This window comes from Mobula birostris, chromosome 23 (assembly GCF_030028105.1).
Source record: "Mobula birostris isolate sMobBir1 chromosome 23, sMobBir1.hap1, whole genome shotgun sequence".
NCBI lineage: Eukaryota > Metazoa > Chordata > Chondrichthyes > Myliobatiformes > Myliobatidae > Mobula > Mobula birostris.
Window position 1 is genome coordinate 6,728,561 of NC_092392.1, and position 20,396 is coordinate 6,748,956.

The following is a 20,396-nucleotide window of genomic DNA, read 5'->3' on the forward strand; positions in this document are numbered from 1 at the left end:
TGTCAGCAGAGATGTTATGTCAAACATACTTTTCAGCCCGCCGTCATTTGCAAGCTCAAGGAGTTGATCATCTTCCCGCGCTGACATGGCAGATTCACCAGAAACATTCACAAATGGGTCACGGACCCATTCCTTTGCATGTCTTGGGTCACTGATGACCTCGCGTGTGTTAAAGTTCAACAGTGGGCGTGACAGGGGATGAGGAAAGGTGCAGCTGACTCATATCGTTTCATATCGCCAAATCATATTGTTTTCTTGTGGCCTAGTAACACATGTTTTGCGGCCCGGTGGTTGGGGACCACTGCTATATCTTACCAATAGAGCCACACCACTTTCTGTGCCTTTCTGCCTGCCCTTTTAATACAAATGTTAAACTCCCAAATATGACCTCCTTTCAGCCATGACTGATGCCCACAATGTTACACCAACCAATCTCTAATTGGGCAACGAGCTTGTCCACCTTACTCTGAATGCTACACATATTTAAATATAGCACCCTCAGTCCTGCATTCTTTACCCTTGTGAATTTTGCCTCTGTGGTACAACTTAACTCTTTGCTCTTTCTGCAGTTGTACCCAATCATTAGCTTGTCCTTCCTTACATGTTATATCATCTACATGTAAACCTGCTAGCTCAGCTCTATCATCCTGGTTCCCAGTTCCCTGCCATATTAGTTTAAACTACTGCCAACAGCTCAGTAAACCTGCCTGCAAGGATATTGGTTCCACTCGGATTCAAGTGCAACCCATCCTATTTGCACAGGTCACTCCTGTCCCAGAAATTACCCAATTTCCCTCAGGATCAATAAAGTATATCTATCTGTCTATCTCTCAGAAATCTGAATTTCTGCCCCCTACTCCAATTCTTCAGCCACGCAATTAATCTGCCACCTCATTCTATTCCTATCCTCACTGTCACATGGCACAGGCAGCAATCCCGAGATTACTACCCTTGAGGTCCTGCTTCTCAGCTTCCTTCCAAACTCCTTGTAGTCTGTTTTTAGGACCTCCTCCCTTTTTCTTTCTATGTCATTGTTAATAATGTGTACCATGACTTCTAGCTGTTCAGCCTCCCTTCATAGGATATTGTGGGTGCGTTCAGAAACATCGCAGACCCTGGCACTGAGGGGGGGGCGGGGGCAAACTACCATTCGTGTTTCCTTTTTGCATCCACAGAATCACCTATCTTTTTTTTAATAAATTTTTTAAATGAATTTCTACATTGGAACCAAAAAAAACCCACTAACGAAAAGTAGATTTATACAGTGCAAAACCAACGTGTCTGGTGTACAATTCAGAACAGTAAAGAGAAAGCACCCAAAATAAAATCATATGAAGTTAGTTTCCATCCCTCCCTCCCACTCCACACTCCAAGCCAACCATTACAATATAAAGAAAAGTTAATCAGAGCTTTTGTCGCCTCAGAGCTGTGAATATAAAAAAAAGTGTATTGCCCACTACCTGAACTATAATATATTTCACATCATAAAAAAACCATAAAAATTAACCAGAAAAAAGGCTGGATGTAAGGGACTAAATCACTGAAAGAAAAAGGAAGATAAACCTTTAATCTAAAGAAGAGTTATGAAAATAATCAAGAAAAGGTCCCCACACCTTATGGAACTTTATGTCCGAATTAAGAAGTGAATAATGAAATCTTTTCAAGGTCTAAGCAGGACATAATGTTTCTAAGCTATTGAGCATGAGTGAGTGGGTGGATGGGGCAACATCTCTCCACCTAAGAAGAACTAAACATCTAGCCAAAAGAGAGGCAAAAGACAATGTTTGCCGTTTAGTCGGACTCAAACGTGTGTCAACCTCCCCCTAAGTGTCAGAAAGAGCAATCAAAGGCTTAGATTCTAAATGACAATTAAGGATATAACCATATAACAATTACAGCATGGAAACAGGCCATCTCGGCCCTTCTAGTCCGTGCCGAACTCTTACCCTATCCTAGTCCCACCGACCTGCACTCAGCTCATAACCCTCCATTCCTTTCCTGTCCATATATCTATCCAATTTAATTTTAAACAGCAACGTAGAACCTGCCTCAACCACTTCTGCTGGAAGCTCATTCCACACAGCTACCACTCTCTGAGTAAAGAAGTTCCCCCTCATCTTACCCCTAAACTTTTGTCCTCTAATTCTCAACCCATTTCCTCTTGTTTGAATCTTCCCCACTCTCAGTGGAAAAAGTCTAACCACGTCATATAGGATAAAGTTTAAAAAGACATCTCTCCAAAATTTCTCCAAACTGGGACAAGCCCAATACATGCGGATAAGAGAAGCCTTGCCCACTATACACATGTCACAAAAGGGACTAATATCAGAATAGAACTGCGATAATTTGGCTTTAGACATATGAGCACATGAACAGGTTGAGTTAACTGACCTAAGAATTGAATCCCAAGCCTCATTGGACAGAGAAATATTTAAACCATGCTCCCAGGCAGTTCTAATTTTATCAAAGGGAGCACGCTTCAAGGTTGCCAACTTACCACAAATAGTAGATATTAGACTTTTACCCAATGGGTTTATACAAAGAAACAAGACCACAACATTTTTTTCTGGGCATCTCAGGAAAATTTGGTATTAAGGGGTTAATAAAATGTCTAATTTGAAGATATCTAAAGAAATGAGTATTAGGTAGGTTAAACTTTGCAGACAGTTGTTCAAAAGTTGAAATATGAAAAGATCTTCAAAGTGCCTGATGCCCTTTCTGTACCAATCATGAAATGTTAGGTCTTGCCTGAGTCCACGATTGTAAAACTTTTTCCTGACTCCTTTATATTTGGCACATAGACTCAGAACTTGGGGAGCATAATCCTCGACAATACGGATAGATTGACCCTTGTATTCCAACTTTCCTCTCCGACGTGCTTCCATAATCAAAAGGTTTTTCACCTTATAGTGATGATAACATAGAGAATTACCGGACGTGGCCTATGGCCCAAATCCAGCTTAGGCGTAAAGGTACAGTGAACTCTGTCTAAATCAGGTGGGGTCGGAAGAGTATCATTCCCAAAAATCTCACAAAGTAAAGTAGAGAAAAATTCAACTGGAAATCCACTTTCAGTAGCCCCCGGCAAACCAAGGATTCGTAAATTTTGACGTCTGCTCCGACCTTCCAGATCCGTAACTTTGGATATTAACTTGCTGTTATAATCCCTCAAGCTGGAGCGAGTGGTTTCCAAATTGTGAAAGCAACGTTTTAAATCATCGGTACAGACTCAAGAAGAAAAAGACATTTGGCATGAGCCTCCACTTTGGAATTAATTTGATCTAATTTGGATTCCAACGAACCGAAAAAAGTCTTAGATTCAGACTTAAGTTCGGATACTATATCTTGTCGGTGCTGTTCCAAAATGGAAACTATCTTGGCAGAGGAACCAGCCGCAGGAACTTCTTTTTTCCCCGATTTGGTGGCCTTTGAAGCCATTGTAAGACAGGTGTATTCACAGACGGGGGAAAAGATATTTAACAATCTAGAGTAAAAAAAAAGGTTAAGCGCTTAAACCATTGCCATCTTAACCGAAAGTCCCAGAATCGCCTATTTGACCCCCTAACTATTGAGCTCCCTATTACTACTGCCATCTTCTTCAGTTCCCTACCCTTCTGAGCCACAGGGCGAGATTCAGTGCCAGAGGCACGGCCACTGTTGCTTCCCCCAGGTAGGTTCTCTTAACCCACACCCCCACAGTACGCAAAATGGAGCACTTATTGTTGAGGGCGACTGCTTCGGGTGCTCTCCACTATCTGACCTTCTCCTGTAACCTTGAGCTAACTACCTCCCTCTAGCTCCTGTCCAGCTCACTTTCCCTAACAAGCCGAAGGTCGTTGAGCTGTAGCTCCAGTTCCCTAACTCGGTCTCTGAGGAGCTGCATCTCGATGCACCTGGCACAGGTGTGGCCATTGGGGAGGCCGTAAGTCTCTTGAAAATCCCTCATCTGACACCCAGAACACAACACTGGCTCTGCAGACATACCCCCTATTCTCTCTAGAGTTAATTCAGAAAATAAGCCATGAACTTACCTGCTTGCCTTGCCTCTGCCTGTTCTTGCCGAAACCTTATGTAGCTAAAGCCTTACACTCTGACTCAGACTCCTCCAGCAACTGCTCCCACAATGACCTCTCTGCTAGGTGATACCTTTCTTTTGTAGAGACTGGGCTCTTCACCGGAGTTGTGTGGGATCGCATCTGTTGCATGTACACGGTACTCCAATAGAAGACCATTGAATTCCTCACCTTTGTGAGACTAATCAGTCTAATTTCTAGGATTATCCCCATTTCTCTTTTTGAATAAAGGAACAACATTAGCTACTCACTGAAACTCTGAGGTCTTGCCTATGACTAGAGGGCAGCAATTTGGTCTGGGCTCTAGCAATCTCATTTCTTGCCTTTCTCAGTAACCTGAGGTACATCCCATCAGGCCCTGGGGACTTACCCATCTTAACGTTCTTATCCCAAAATGCCCTAGCAAATTAACATGCTCTATCCTGATCCTCTTCCTCCATCGTTTTTGTTAACTATTTATGTTGTGTACTTATTTAGGAATTTATCAACCCCATAAATCACCTTTGGAATATTAAAGCAAAAAGCCTGAGCTTTTCTGGAGATAAAAATAAATGAAGAGGTTAGCTAAGGTAAATTAAGACCCCTGGAGAAAGATTCTCTAAGGCAGGGATTCCCAACCGTTTTTATGTCATGGATCAATATCATTAAGCAAGGGGTAAGTTTTGTTGTGAATTTTAAGTGATCCTTTGAAGGGAAGGAATGGGGGTGAGTAGAAAAGTGATGCTGGAAAGTTGAGGGAATGAAGAACAAAGGAGATGATGGGTATAATGTCTAAGATGGAGATAATGGGATGAGTAAAGAAACAAAGGATGTGTTGAGAAGATATACAGAATGGAATAGCAGAACTATCAACTGCTGTTGAAACACTAATTATCAAAATTTAATGTCAAATTCCTCTAGATGTTTTTGATCTTTAGTACAACTGTATCAGAAGGCAAGGACCAAGAAGTCAAAATGGGAATGACAGTGGGATGGAAAAAGAAAGCAATGGGAAAGTGGAGGTCTGGGGGTCATTATGTAGACTGTTCTGCTGAATTCTTCTCCCCCAGTATTGAGGAAACAATACAGAGAGTGACAAATACAGGCAACTAAATTGAAAGTATAAATAAATAATTGTTTCACATTCAAAATGTATTTGGGCTTTGTACTATGTGGCTTAGTGTCATGTTTAGCTGGTAATGGTTATATAAAGCAGTGGTCCCCAACCTCCAGGCTGCGGACTGATACCGGGCCACAAAGCATGCAAGGGTGCAGCGGTAGTTGGAATGCACCCAGCACATCTTTAAGAAAAAAGCCGAAATAAACAAGCTAATTAATTAGGTGCCGCTTGGCACGTAAATGTCGGCCCAGATCAGAGGCGACATCTGGGCTGACATTTATGTACTGGGCGGAACCAAATTAATTAGCTTGTTTATTTCGGCTTTTTTCTTAAAGATGTGCTGGGTGTGTCCCGGCTACCACTGCACTGCTGCATTCTTTGCGGCCAAGGGGTTGGGGACCACTGATGTAAAGCACTGAGGGGCATTTAATCACATTAAAGACACTGGATAAATGTAAGATGTTGCAAGTTAGCTTATTGTTGTATTATACCTTATTATTAGACCATGATGGAAGTTAAATTGTTTTGAAAGGGTGATTTTAATATTGATATTGTACATAATATTCAAGGAACTATTATCATTACATGGATATGCCCATGTACACTCTGTTATTTAAATCTAGGTACAGCGGTAAATTACAGTCAAAGTGTGGCACCCATAATCAAAGCAGAGCCAACAAGAGGACTCGTGGACGAAGCAGTCAAGATTGAGATCACACATTTGCTCCCAAATCAGCAGATTACGCTGCACTCAAAGCTTTTGTCTGAAGATAATGATTGGTGGATGTCATACGCCCATTATGTCAGTGATGTGGAAGGGAATGTCCGAGGTTTGTGCAGCTGAGCTACACCGTGCACTTTTTTGCTTTTTCAGGGCACTTTTGTGTAATGAAAATTTAGAAGAAAATTTTAACTCGTGATAGATTCTTTCAGCATGGGTGGGAAGAGGTGGCATGATCTATTTGTTCTCAGAAGGTGTGTCAATAAGGTTTCAAAATAAAACTTCTGAGGAGACATCCTTCCTACATTGTTTATAGTTTATAGATCTTCTTTGAGATCTGGTGAGCATAATTAGCCAAATAATGGATTTATTGAGCCTGCTGCATCAGCCAATAATTTGGATTTGGAATAGGGTGTTTGTTTCACAGAAGTTAGTCAAGTAGGCAGAAAATAAAGTTAATTTATTTTAAGAACAAGGAAAAGGATAGTGTAGCTTACTTTCTGAAGAAAAGTTGTACTCGACAATAATTCTGCAAATGGAGATGGTTACGTGTGATTGCTGTGTATTGAATAATTTTGTCTTTTGCTCTATTGTGATCACCAAACACAATCAGAAAGGAACAACCCAGTTGTTTTCACTAACCAGCTATAGTGTTCTTGTTATATGTAACCTTCCAAACATGCAATGATGATTCATCCTGGGAAGTGGTCAGTTTTTGTTTCAAGTAAAGCTCTGGTGAATTTTTAATACTAGCATTAAAGGTTTAAAATTTAGCTGCGTTAAGTTCAGGTAAGATGGACAGGGACATAGATGGAATTTAATCCTGATGGGTGCAAGGTGAGGCACATCGGGAAGCCTAATAAAGAAGGGATATGAATGGAGGGGCCCTGCAATGAGTTTAAGGAATGTTGAAGATGGCAGCTTGTAGGTAAGGTAATGAAGACTTATAGGATATTTGCCTTTATTTGCTAGGGCATAAAATGTAGGAGTGCATAGGTTATGGAGCAATGGTATAAAATATTGGTTAGGCTACAGCTGAAATATTGCGTACAGTTATCACATTAAACTGAACATGATTGCACTAAAGTGGGTACAGAGGAGGCTGAATGTTGCTTGGGATATTTAATTTTGAAAAGTGACTGGATAGGCTGGTTTTGTTTTCTTCGGAGCAGAGGAGGCTGATAGGAGTTATGAGGAGCAAAGGTAGCTTTTTTTTTATAGTAAGTGTCTAAATTGCTGTCCAAGTTGATGAGGTTGTTAAGGCATATGGGGTGTTGTCCTTCATTAGTCAGGGAATTGAGTTCAAGTGCTATGAGGTAATGTTGCGGCTCTGTAAAATCCTGATGAGACTGCGCATGGAATATTACGTTCCGTTCTGGTTGCCTCATAGAAAGGATGTTGAATCTTTAGAGTGGGTACTAGGATGTTGCCTAGACTAGAGGGCATCTTTTATGAAGATAGGTTGAGTAAGCTAGGGCTTTTCTCTTTGGAGTGATGGAGGATGAGAGCTGACTTGATAGAAGTGGACAGGATTCCTAGACAGGCACATGGATTATTGAAAAATGGAGGGTTATGTAGGAGAGAATGGTTAGATTGATCTTGGGGTAGATTAAAGAGTTGGTACAACATTGTGGGCCAAAGGGTGTTTACTGCGCTGTACTGTTCTATGTTCTAAATCTATAGAACTTGGCTTTGAGCAAAGAGTTAAGAAGTTTAGAGGGGATCTGATAAGAGAGTAGTTAGAATCTGGAAATGTGCTGCCAGAGTGGTTAGTAGAATGGTAAGTATTCTTGCAGCATTTAAGATGTTTCTAGACAAGTACTTGAATTGCCAAGGTATAAATACTATACATCAGGTTTTGGTGAATGACACGAGTGCAGATGAATATTTGATGTTCGGCATAGACTTGTTGCAGTGAAGATCCTGTTTCTATGCTCTATGATTCTGTCTTGCATAATCTTTTGCATGAACTATGCAATTTAATAAATAAACTGCTGTTTAGGAACTGACAGCATGATGAAACTGGTACGACTATGATTATGACTTCAATTGCAAAACTGGGTAAATTGTAGAAGCCTCGTTTGGACTAAATTGCTTCACACAATCAAAGTAGCTTGATCTTATGGGTTTTATTGTGAAGGAAGCTGAAGACTTTTCATTTGATGTAATCTGCTGTCAATTCTTTGCATTATTCAGAAAAGATTCATGTAATGCATTCAGTATCCAGAGTAATTTTTCATTTGGATGGAATTTTTGCATGAGAAAACTTGGTTGAAGTTTTTCCAATGTTATTGTTCACAGTTAGCCATGATAAGTCATGGGGAGGCAGTTACACTGGTCAAGAACAGATGGGCTTCATCTGGAGCATGAAGCTTGCACCTGGCAGTCGTGAAGGAATGAGGTATAATTTTTTTTTAAAGTCACGGGCATTTAAATGATATAGACTAGTCACTCTTTATATTAAATGTTGTAGAGGTTTGAAATCTTATGTACTTTTTAAAAATCTTTTCATGAACTGGTGATGTTATGACATGACTTTAAATGTCCTTGAAATAATGTCCTTGCAGTCCTAGTGATGAAGGTGCTCTCAAAATGCTGTAAAGTTGGGAGTTCCAGGACTTTGAGAGAATAATGGTAAAGAATCTGCTATATATCTGGGCAAGCATGGTTTGGAATGGAGTTGTCATAAATGCTATTTCTATATAGTCTTCTGGTCAAGATGGTTCCAGCAAACAGTGATTCCTCGGGTGACATCTTTCAGAAAGCCAGTCTCTTCAATTATTTCACTTGCTTTACGTCATCTGTTTGTTCTTTTTGTCTTGATGAAGCCTGTGATGTGCACTTTGGAATTTGATTGAATGACCTGGTGCTCTGTGTCCTGGAGAGGACTGTGAGCACGAGCTGTATCGTGGAGAAGACCAGAAACTGGGTGTGGGGCTATGATGACTCCATTTCAAAGCATCGAGGCGGATGTGGAAGAGGTCAACAGTTGCTTTCTACGGAGGCAACGGGGTCAATGGTGATCGGTAGCTGGGTTGGCGGTGTTCACTCTTCACGGAAGTACTGGGTTCGTGCAGCTGCTCTCCTCAATGCTGACGGAAGGATGTTTTTGAAATTCTGAGATTTGTGATTATTGGACCGTAGTTTATATTAGCTCTCTTTCCTGTTGTGGGTGGGCAATGTTACTTTTTGTGTGGGGAAGGGGTTGGGGATTTGGGGTCTGATGTTCTTGAAGATGTTTTTCTGAGTGGGCAATCTGTTAGCTTTTGTGTGTGGGGGTGTTGGGGTTTGATTCTATTGTCACTTTTGTGAGGGAGGTGTTTGGGTTGATGTCACTTTTTTGGCAGGGAGGGGTGTTGGGGGCTTGGGGTTCTTAATATTCTAGCTGCCATTTTCTGGATGGGCAATCTGTTAGTTTTTGTGCAAGCTGGAGGGTTTGGGGTTCGATGTTGCAGCTGCTGTTTTCCGTGTAGGCGATCTGCTAGTTTTTGTGCAAGGGAGGGGTTGGGGGGTTTGAGATTTGATGTTCCAAGTACTGTTTTCTGTGTGTGCAATCTGCTAGCTTTTTGTGCGAAGGAGGAGGAGGGGGTTTCGGGGTTTGTGTGTTTTGTTTTCCTTTTTCTTTTCCATATGATGGGGGTGGTGGTTGATATATTTTCTTCCAAAAACTCCCATGTTTTTTCTGTATTTCATGGTTATCTGGAGAAAACGAATATCAGCAACATACATCAAAGTTGCTGGTGAACGCAGCAGGCCAGGCAGCAGCTCTAGGAAGAGGTACAGTCGACGTTTCGGGCCGAGACCCTTCGTCAGGACTAACTGAAGGAAGAGCTAGTAAGAGATTTGAAAGTGGGAGGGGGAGATCCAAAATGATAGGAGAAGACAGGAAGGGGAGGGATGGAGCCAAGAGTTGGACAGGTGATTGGCGAAAGGGATATGAGAGGATCATGGGACAGGAGGCCCAGGGAGAAGGAAAAGGTGGGGGGGGGGGCGCGGGGGAACCCAGAAGATGGGCAAGGGGTATAGTCAGAGGGAGAAAAAGGAGAGAGAGAGAAAAAATATGTGTACATAAATAAATAACGGATAGGGTATGAGGGGGAGGTGAGGCATTAGCGGAAGTTAGAGAAATCAATGTTCATGCCATCAGGTTGGAGGCTACCTAGACGGAATATAAGGTGTTATTCCTCCAACCTGAGTGTGGCTTCATCTTTATAGTAGAGGAGGCCGTGGATAGACATGTCAGAATGGGAATGGGATGTGGAATTAAAATGTGTGGCCACTGGGAGATCCTGCTTTCTCTGGCAGACAGAGCATAGGTGTTCAGCAAAACGATCTCCCAGTCTGCGTCGGGTCTCGCCAGTATATAGAAGGCCACATTGGGAGCACCGGACGCAGTATATCACCCCAGCTGACTCACAGGTGAAGTGTCGCCTCACCTGGAAGGACTGTCTCGGGCCCTGAATGGTGGTAAGGGAGAAAGTGTAAGGGCATGTGTAGCATTTGTTCCACTTACAAGGATAAATGTCAGGAGGGAGATCAGGGGGGAAACGAATGGACAAGGGAGTCGCATAGGGAGTGATCCCTGCGGAAAGCAGAGAGAGTGGGGGAGGGAAAGATGTGCTTAGTGGTGGGATCCCGTTGGAGGTGGCGGAAGTTACGGAGGATAATATGTTGGACCCGGAGGCTGGTGGGGTGGTAGGTGAGGACCAGGGGAATCCTATTCCTAGTGTGTTGCTTGAATTTCCAGCATCTGCAGAGTTCCTTGTGAAGACGAATATCAGAGTTGTATTGTACATGCATACTTTGACAATAAAATGCACCTTTGAACTTTTCCTCCAGACCATAATCACGTGTCCTATCCCTCAATGTCAACAAGACGAAGGAATTGGTTGTTGACTTCAGAAGGAGTAGCAGACCACACGACCCAATTTACATCGGTGATGCGCAAGTGGAACAGGTCAAAAGCTTTAAGTTCCTCAGGGTCAATATCACAAATGACTTGGTCCACCCAAGCAGAGTCCACTGCCAAGAAGGCCCACCAGCGCCTTTACTTCCTGAGAAAACTAAAGAAGTTTGGCCTATCCCCTAAAACCCTCACTAATTTTTATAGATGCACTGTAGAAAGCATTCTTCTAGGGTGCATCACAACCTGGTTTGGAAGTTGTCCTGTCCAAGACCGGAAGAAGCTGCAGAAGATCGTGAACACGGCGCAGCACATCACACAAACCAATCTTCTGTCTGTAGACTCACTTTACACCACACGCTGTCGGAGCAGTGCTGCCAGGATAATCAATGACACGACCCACCCAGCCAACACACTTTTTGTCCCTCTTCCCTCCAGGAGAAGGCTCAGGAGCTTGAAGACTCGTACGGCCAGATTTGGGAACAGCTTCTTTCCAACTGTGATAAGACTGCTGAACAGATCCTGACCCGGATCTGGGCCGTACCCTCCAAATATCCAGACCTCCCTCTCAGTTTTTTTTGCACTACCTTACTTTCCATTTTCTACTTATGATTTATAATTTAAATTTTTAATTTTTACTATTTTTAATATTTAATATTTGTAATCCAGGGAGTGGGAAGCGCAGAATCAAATATCGCTGTGATGATTGTATGTTCTAGTACCAATTGTTTGGCGACAATAAAGTAAAAAGTGTTTGGGAGAGATTATCAATAAGACCTTGAGAGCTGCTACAGTGCATCTTGCATCTGGCAGAATAAACAGGTGTTTTAGGTGCTGGATAATGTGTAGAAGCAGTCAGCATTGCTCTTTGTACTGTGTTTGGTCAAATGCTTCCTTGATCTCAAGGATAGGATCTCTTCTGGAAGTTGGTGCTTGTTTTCTTTTATCTATGTTTGGACTAAGATTGTAATAGGACCTGGAACTCAAACTGCCCTTATTTCAGTTTTAATGGATGGGGGGTGGGGGCATGTTTTCTCTCTGTAACTACCCCATTACCGCTTTTACAATATGACTTTGTTAACAGCTTATCCAATAGTAGCCTCAGGCTCGTTCTGAAAGATATTATCTTTGTCTTGTCCCTCAATTCCTGACCCCCTCTGCAATGTACAACTTGATTTTCTTCACAGTTCTGAAATGTTTACCCTGTTTCCACACAAACTGTCTGACTGCCTGGTGTTTACAAGATTTTCTTGGTTTCAGCATCTGCAGTTTTTGCAATATTTGGCCTTTTCTAAACTTCTACTTTGACAGTTACAGGTTGTATTTCCATGTATGCCAATTTATTTTTCAGGTTGCGAAAGAGAGATGTGACCACCCCACTTTCAGTAACTGTTTCTGTACACAGTGGGTGGATTTCTTGTAATTTTGACAAGGAAACAGTGCTGGCATCGGTTGTATTAGAACGCTTTTATATGGCCCCAGGCACCACCAGGTTACAGTTCAGAAATGGTCGTGTTGTTGGAACACTCTTCTTGCCACCAGGTAACAGAATGCTGTGCTGTAAAACAGTAATATTCCATTATTTACCCTTGTACCAAGCTGGCCATGGACTTGCTTACTGTTATTCTCCAATGCTTCTGGATGCCTTTTTATATAATTTTCTTATTGTTTTTTTTTCCGTTGCCTGATTGCCTACCATGAAAAACTCCGGGGAAAAGAATTGTTTTGCATAGCACTTACTGTGCATTGTTTTGTCTGTCAAGGTGGCTTAAATTCTGTGAATTACATTGAGTTACATTGTTTGCCATTATGTAGGAAAAGGCAACAGCCAATTTTTAGTTTTCAATATCTTGTATTCAGAGTTTGATTAATAGCCAGAATGTTTCTATTAGTGATGCTAGTTTAGCAAGAAATGTTTGCTTGGGAACCTGAAATCTGTGCCTTAGAAAAAGGCAGCTATCCATCGAACTGACTATGTCTTGGAAGATTCATGTTTTTCTTAACTATTTGTGTAGAATATATACTCATTCTCTGGAATTAAGCTTAAATTTCAACCCTTTTAGGGAGACTCTGGTGCATCTCCTCACCTTCTTCACCACCCTGTACTACACAAGCCCATAAGGTATAGGAGGAGAACTGGGCCATTTGACCCATCAAGTCTGCTCTGCCACTTTATCATGACTGAGTCAATTTTCATCTCCGCTCCAATCTTCTGCCTTCTCCCATTATCCCTTCATGCCCTGACCAATCAAGAATCTATCAATCTCTACCTTAAATATAGAAACATAGAAAACCAGCAGCACAATACAGGCCCTTCAGCCCACGATGCTGTGCCGAACATGTAGTTACTTTAGAAATTACCTAGGGTTACCCATAGCCCTCTATTTTTCTAAGCTCCATGTACTATCCAAGAGTCTCTTAAAAGATCCTATTGTATCCACATCCACCACTGTTGCCAGCAGCCCATTCCACGCACTCACCAATCTGTGTAAAAAAAAAAAAAAAAAAAAAAACCTACCCCTGACATCTCCTGTGTACCTGCTTCCAAGCACCTCAAAACTGTGCCCTCTCATGTTAGCTACTTCAGCCCTGGGAAAAAAGCCTCTGGCTATCCACAGAATCGATGCCTCTCATCATCTTATACAACTCTATCAGGTCACCTCTCATCCTCCATTGCTCCAAGGAGAAAAGGCCAAATTCCCTCACCCTGTTCTCATAAGGCATACTCCCCAATCCAGCCAACATCCTTGTAAATCCCCTCTGCACCCTTTCTATAGTTTGCACATCCTGTAGTGAGATGACCAGAACTGAGCACAGTACTCCAAGTAGGGTCTGACCAGGGTCCTATATAGCTGTAACATTACCTCTCGGCTATTGAACTCAATCCCATAGTTGATGAAGGCCAATGCACCATATGCCACCTTAACCACACAGTCAACCTGCGTAGCAGCTTTGAGTGTCCAATGGACTCAGACCCCAAGAACCCTCTGATCCTCCAAACTGCCAAGTCTTACCATTAATACTAGATTCTGCCATCATATTTGACCTACCAGAATGAACCACCTCACACTTATCTGGGTTGAACTCCATCTGCCACTTCTCAGCCCAGTTTTGCATCCTATCGATGTCCCGCTGTAAGCTCTGACAGCCCTCCACACTATCCATAACACCCCCGACCTTTGTGTCATCAGCAAATTTACTAACCCATCCCTCCACTTCCTCATCCAATTCATTTATAAAAATCACAAAGCATAGGGGTCCCAGAACAGATCCCTGAGGCAAACCACTGGTGACCGACCTCTATGCAGAATATGACCTGTCTACAACCACTCTTTGCCTTCAGTGGGCAAGCCAGTTCTGGATCCACAAAGCAAGGTCCCTTTGGATCCCATGTCTCCTTACTTTCTCAATAAGCCTTGCATTGGGTACCTTATCAAATGCCTTGCTGAAATCCATATACACTACATCTACGGCGCTTCCTTCATCAATGTGTTTAGTCACATCCTCAGAAAATTCAGTCAAGCTCGTTAGACACAACCTGCCTGTGACAAAGCCATGCTGACTATTCCTAACCATATTATGCCTCTCCAAATGTTCACAAATCCTGCCTCTCAGCATCTTCTCCATCAACCTACGAACCACTAAAGTAAGACTCACTGGTCTATAATTTCCTGGGCTATCTCTACTGACTTCCTCGAATAAGGGAACAACATCTGCAACCCTCCAATCCCCTGGAACCTCTCCCATCCCCAATGATGATGCAAAGATCATTGCTAGAGGCTCAGCAATCCCCTCACCACCTTCCACAGTAGCCTGGGGTACACCTCGTCCCGTCCCAGTAGCTTATCCAACTTGATGCTTTCCAAAAGCTCCAGCACATCCTCTTTCTTAATATCTATGTGCTCAAGCTTTTCAGTCCACTGTAAGTCATCCCTACAGTCACCAAGGTTCTGTTCTGTAGTGAACACTGAAGCAAAGTATTCATTAAGTACCTCTGCCATCTCCTCTGGTTCCATGCACACTTTTCCATTGTCACACTTGATTGGTCCTATTCTCTCACATCTTATCCTCTTGCTCTTCGTATACTTGTAGAATGCCTAGCATAAAGACTTGGTCTATGGCAACAAATCCCACAGATTCACCACTCTCTGGCTAAAAAAAATTCCTCCATACTAAAAAGAAGCCCCTCTATTCTGAGACTCTGTCCTCTGGTCTTGGACTCCCCACCATAGGAAATTTCCTCTCCACTTCCACTTTCACCATTCGATAGGTTTCAATGAGGTCTCCCTTCATTCTTCTGAACGCCAGTGGATACAGATGCAGAGCCAGCAACACTGTTTGTATGAAAAGCAATTCAATCCTGGAATCGTTTCGTGAACCTCCTTTGAATCTTCTCCAGTTTTAGCACATCCTTTCTAAGATACGGGGCTCAAACATGCTCACAATACTCCCAAGTGAGGCCTCACCAGTGCTTTATAAAGTCTCAACATTACCTCCTTGCTTTTATATTCTAGCCCTCTTGAAATGAATGCTGACATCGCATCTTCCTTCCTCACCACAGACTCAACCTGCAAATTCACCTTTACGGAATCCTGCTCAAGGACTCTCAAATTCCTTTGCACCTCAGATTTTTGTATTTTCTCTCCATTTAGAAAATGGTCAACCCTTTCATTTCTTCTGTCAAAGTGCATGACCATACACTTCCTGACACTGTATTCCATCTGCCACTTTGCCCGTTTTCCTAATATAAGATCTTCTATGGCCTTTCTGCTTACTCAAAACTACATGCCCCCCCCCAATTATCTTCATTTCCTTTGCAAACATTGCAACAAATCTATCAATTCCATCATCCAAATCATTGACATACAAAGTAAAAAGAATCGGTCCCAACACAGACCCTATGGAACACCACTGGTAGCCAGCAAGAAAAAACTCCCTTTATACCCATTCTTTACCTCCTACCAATCAGCCACTGCTTTATCCATGCTAGAATCTTTCCTGTAGTACCTTGGGCTCATAGCTTGTTAAGCAGCCTCATGTGTAGTACCTTGTCAAAGGCCTTCTGAAAATCCAAGTAAACAACATCAACCGATTCTCCTTTGTCTGCTTGTTATTTCTTCAAAGAATTCCAACAAATTTGTCAAGCAAGGTTTTCCCTTAATGGAAACCATGCTGACTATGGCCTATTTTATCATGTGCCTCCAAGTACCCTGAGACCTCATCCTTGTTAATTATCAACTCCAACATCTTCCCAACCATTGAAGTCAGACTAACTGGCCTAGAGTTTCCTTTCTTCTGCTTCTCTGCCTTCTTGAGGAGTGAAGAAACATTTGCAATTTTCCATTCTTCTGGAACCATACCAGAATCTAGTGATTCTGGAAAGATAATTTCTAATGCCTCCATGACCTCTTCAGCCATCTCTTTCAGAACTCTGGGGTGTACACCATCTGGTCCAGGTGACTTACCTACCTACAGAACTTCCACTTTCCTCCAAGAACCTACTCTCTAGTTATGGTAATTTCAACACCTTGTGTCCTCTGACACCGAAACTTCCACCATACTGCTACTGTCTTTCATAGTGAAGACTGATGCAAAATAATATTCAGCTTGTCTGCCATTTCATTGTCCCCATTACTACCTCTCTAGCAGTCTGATATCCACTCTCGCCTCTCTTTTGTACTTTGTGTCTGAAGAAACTTTTGGTATCTTTTTTAATGCTATTGGCTAACTTACTTTTGAATTCCATCTTTACTTATAGTTGTCTTCTGTTGGTTTTTAAAAGCTTCCCAATCTTCTAACCTCCCACTAATCTTTGCTCTATTATATGCCCTCTCATTGGCTTTAACTTCTCTTGTTAGCCGCAGTTGTGTCATCTTCCTTTTGGAGTACTTCCTCTTTGGGATGTGTATATTTTGTGCCTTCTGGATTGCTTTCTGAAATTCCAGGCATTGCTGCTCTGCCATCATCCCTGCCAGTATCCTTTTCCGATCAATTCTGACCAACTCCCCTCTCATGCCTCTGTAATTCCTTTTGTTGTTGTTGTTCGTCCATCGTTGACGTCGATGAGGACCTCGACACCATTATGATGGTGCCGAGACTAGCGCGTCATTTGGATTTAAGTGAGGGAGAGTTGCGCAGCGTCAGCCTCACTCTCTCTTCCCAATTCCCATCTGGATCCAGTGGCAAGACAGAATCTAGACGGCTGGAGATAGGACTAGGCGCAGTGGATGACCAGGACGTCTTCTGTGTCTTGTCCTGCTCTGCATGTTCCACGACACTTGCAGAGACCGCCTTCTTGACCGTTGGACCTTCTATGGGTCTCGTCCGCTCAATCCGCCGGAGTCTGTCTTCACATGCTGGGATAGACAACTCCCTATTTCACCGAGGGTTTGAGACCCGTCGGCTACCCTCACCTGGTTTAGCCGGCTTGTCGAAGCCGTTGCCCTTTTACTCTACTGTAATACTGATACATCTGACTTCAGCTTCTCCTCAAATTTCAGGGTGAATTTGATCATATAATGATTACTTTCTCTTAAGGGTTCTTTTATCTTAAACTCTCTCATCAATTCTGGTTCATTGCACAACACCCAATCCAGAATAGCTGAACCCCTAGTAGACTCAACCACAAGCTGCTCTATAAAACCATCTCATAGTCACTTTAGAAATTCCCCTTCTGTAATGCAGCACCAACCTGATTTCCCAATCTACCTGCATATTGAAATTCCCCCATGACTATTGTAACGTTGCCCTTTTGGCATGCATTTTCTATCTCCCATTGTGACTTGTACGCCACCTATGATAATTCTTGCATTGTAATCTATGCAGCTCAGGACAATAGTTGCCCCATGCTCAAACTTTTGATTCCTGACTTTGAGGTCTTACCGACATCTCTCTCCACAACCTCTCCTCTAACTGTTCTGACGGTCTGGTTCCCATCCCCCTGCAACCAATTTCCCCCAGGATCAATAAAGTATGACTATGAACCCCACCGTGCAACATTAATTAACCTTCCCACTAGGATGTTAGTCCCCTTCCAATTCAGGTGCAAGCCATCTATTCTGTACAAGTTCCACCTTCTCTGGAAGAGAGCCCAATGATCTAAAACTCTTATGCTTTCCCTCCTACACCAACTGCTTAGCCACGTATTAAACTATATAATCTTCCTAGTTCTGTCCTCACTAGCACATGGCACAGGCAGCAATCCTGAGAGCACAACTCTGGAGGTCGTGCCCTTTAATATAGTACCTAACTCCCTGAACTCCCTACGCAGAACATTGTTACTTGTCCTACCCATGTCATTGGTACCTACATAGACTGTGACTTCTGGCTGTTAAGAATGCTGAGGACTCAACCTTTGAGATATCCCAGACCCTGGCACACGGGAGGCAACTTGGGAATCTCGTTCTCGCCCACAGAACCTCCTGTCTGTTCTCTTAACTAAAGAATCCCCTGTGGCGGCGGCATGCCCCCTCTCCCCACTCCCTCCATAGGACAGAGACTCGCCCAGTGCAACTTTCCTCTGTTAGGTCTTCCGCCTCCCCCTGACCCCACCGCTGACAGTATCCAAAGTGATGTACCTGTTGTCGAGGGCCATGATCACAGGGGTACTTAGCCTTGCCCTTCATCTGTCTTAAATGCGTGTCCGTCATTCTGTTTATTTTTGATCCTGCAACCCTCCCCCACCCGGAGAAACAATTTCTCAGCATCTTCTTTGTCAAGTCTTTCAGAATTTTGTGTTTTAATTTGAACACCTCTCATTCTTCTAAACTACGTTTGAGCATTGATTCTTTCCTCAGCAGTCAATCCCATCATCCCAGGATTCGGCAGGGAACCTTCAGAGGTTGTATCGTCTCCTTTAATAAGGGAAGCAAAATTGTACTTAATTGATTTTGAAGTACTTTAGGGCATACTGTGGGCATCTTATGTAAGATGCATTGTCATATATGTATAAATGCAAAGTATTCCATAATATTTGCCTTCACTGTGTGCCGTGTTCATCATTTAGATGCAATACATAGTAAGACCATAAGATATAAGAGCAGAATTAAACCATTTGGCTCATCGAATCTGCTCCATCATTCATCATTGCTGATTTATTATCCCCCTCAACCCCATTCTCCTATCTTCTCCCTGTAACGATTGATACTCTGACTAATCAAGAACCTATCAGCTTCTGCTTTAAATATACTCAGTGACTTGGCCTCCACAGCTACCTGTGGTAATACATCCCTGATTCACCATCCACTGGCTAAAGAAATTCCTCCTTGTCATAATGTTCTGCTATATTCTAGCAACGTGTTAACTGCATTTTAAAGCTATGTATTCTAATGGCTTATTAGGACCTGGACCGTTTCCTGCAGTTCTGGACATGTGGGGTGGTGGAGGAGGTCTTGTAGAATATCGAGCAGCTCTTTTTGCATCCAGAGGATTTGCAGCGCTTGCCTTGGCATACACAAGACATGAGGACCTTCCACCAGCAAAAGAAGTCTTTGACCCAAGCCTTTCTTACTTTGAGGTAAAGAATATTTCATTGGATTTAATATTTCCAGTACAGAGGCGAGGGAGAAAGGCCGGTGTCCTGGTGAGGTTGAGACAGCATGCTAATTGGCTGCTGCTCCCTAGCATACTCCTGGCTAACTTTCAGTCCCTGGACAATATGCATTGCGAACAGAGAGCCAGAACCTCCTATCAGCGGAAAACAAAGGGGTGTAATGTTTTATACTTCGTGGAGACCTGGCTGACGGAGGAGATACCGGATCATGCTATTGAGCCTTCTGGGTTCTCCCTGTTCCAGGCGAACAGGTCAAAAAACCTCTCTGGGAAGAGTAAAGGAGGGGGGGTACGCTTCATGGTCAACAATGCTTGGTGCAATCCCAGGAAAGTGCATACCCTCAAATCCTTTTGTTCCCCAGATCTGGAGTACTTTGTGCTGCTGTGTAGACCTTACTGCCTGCCTAGGGAGTTCACGGCTGTTGTTATCACAGCTGTATATATTCTGTCGCAGGCTGAAACTGACTTGGCTCTCAAGGAACTGTATGAGACCATCAGCACGCTGGAGACTGCCTTCATCGTTGCTGGTGACTTTAACAGAGCATCGCTGTCTAAAGCCTCTCCGAAGTTTTGTCAATACGCCCAGGTGAGCACACAGGGAGATAGCATACTCAACCACTGCTACTCTCCCTTCCGCAATGCTTACCATGCGTTTCTCCGCCCCGCCGTTTGGAAAGTCGGACCACTCATCCATCTTGCTGCTGCCGAGGTACAGGCAGAAGCTGAAAGGAGAGGCGGCCATAGTTAAAACTGTCCACTGTTGGTCCGACCAATCGGCCTCCATGCTACAAGACTGCTTCGATGATGTCAACTAAAATGCCTTTCATGATGAGGATGTTTATTAGTTCACGGAAAAGGTCACGGGTTTCATCCAGAAGTGCATTGAAGATGTTGTGCCCCTGAAATCGGTCAGGGTCTATCTGAACCAGAAACCCTGGATCAACAGTGCTGTGCGAGCAGCACTTAGCGCTCGACACAGAGCTTACGTTGCAGGTGACCAACAGGAACTCAAGAAATGCAGCTACGATCTTCACAAAGTCATCAAGGCAG

The 20,396-nt window shown here is 43.1% G+C and overlaps 1 protein-coding gene across 12 annotated transcripts in view; it reads left to right on the forward strand.

Annotated features, from left to right (window-relative positions):
* The window catches only part of LOC140186665 (acyl-coenzyme A thioesterase 5-like), a 113,207-nt gene that overhangs the window by 75,280 nt on the left and 17,531 nt on the right, over positions 1-20,396 (forward strand). For all 12 annotated transcript variants that reach the window (XR_011882910.1, XM_072241092.1, XM_072241091.1 and 9 more), the window contains 4 exons: positions 5,796-6,002; positions 8,195-8,294; positions 12,148-12,338; positions 19,136-19,311. Coding sequence is in view for 11 of the 12 variants with exons in the window: in XM_072241092.1 (XP_072097193.1) it covers positions 5,796-6,002; positions 8,195-8,294; positions 12,148-12,338; positions 19,136-19,311 (674 nt within the window). In the remaining variant the exon portion in view is untranslated. The remainder of the gene's footprint in view (positions 1-5,795; positions 6,003-8,194; positions 8,295-12,147; positions 12,339-19,135; positions 19,312-20,396) is intronic.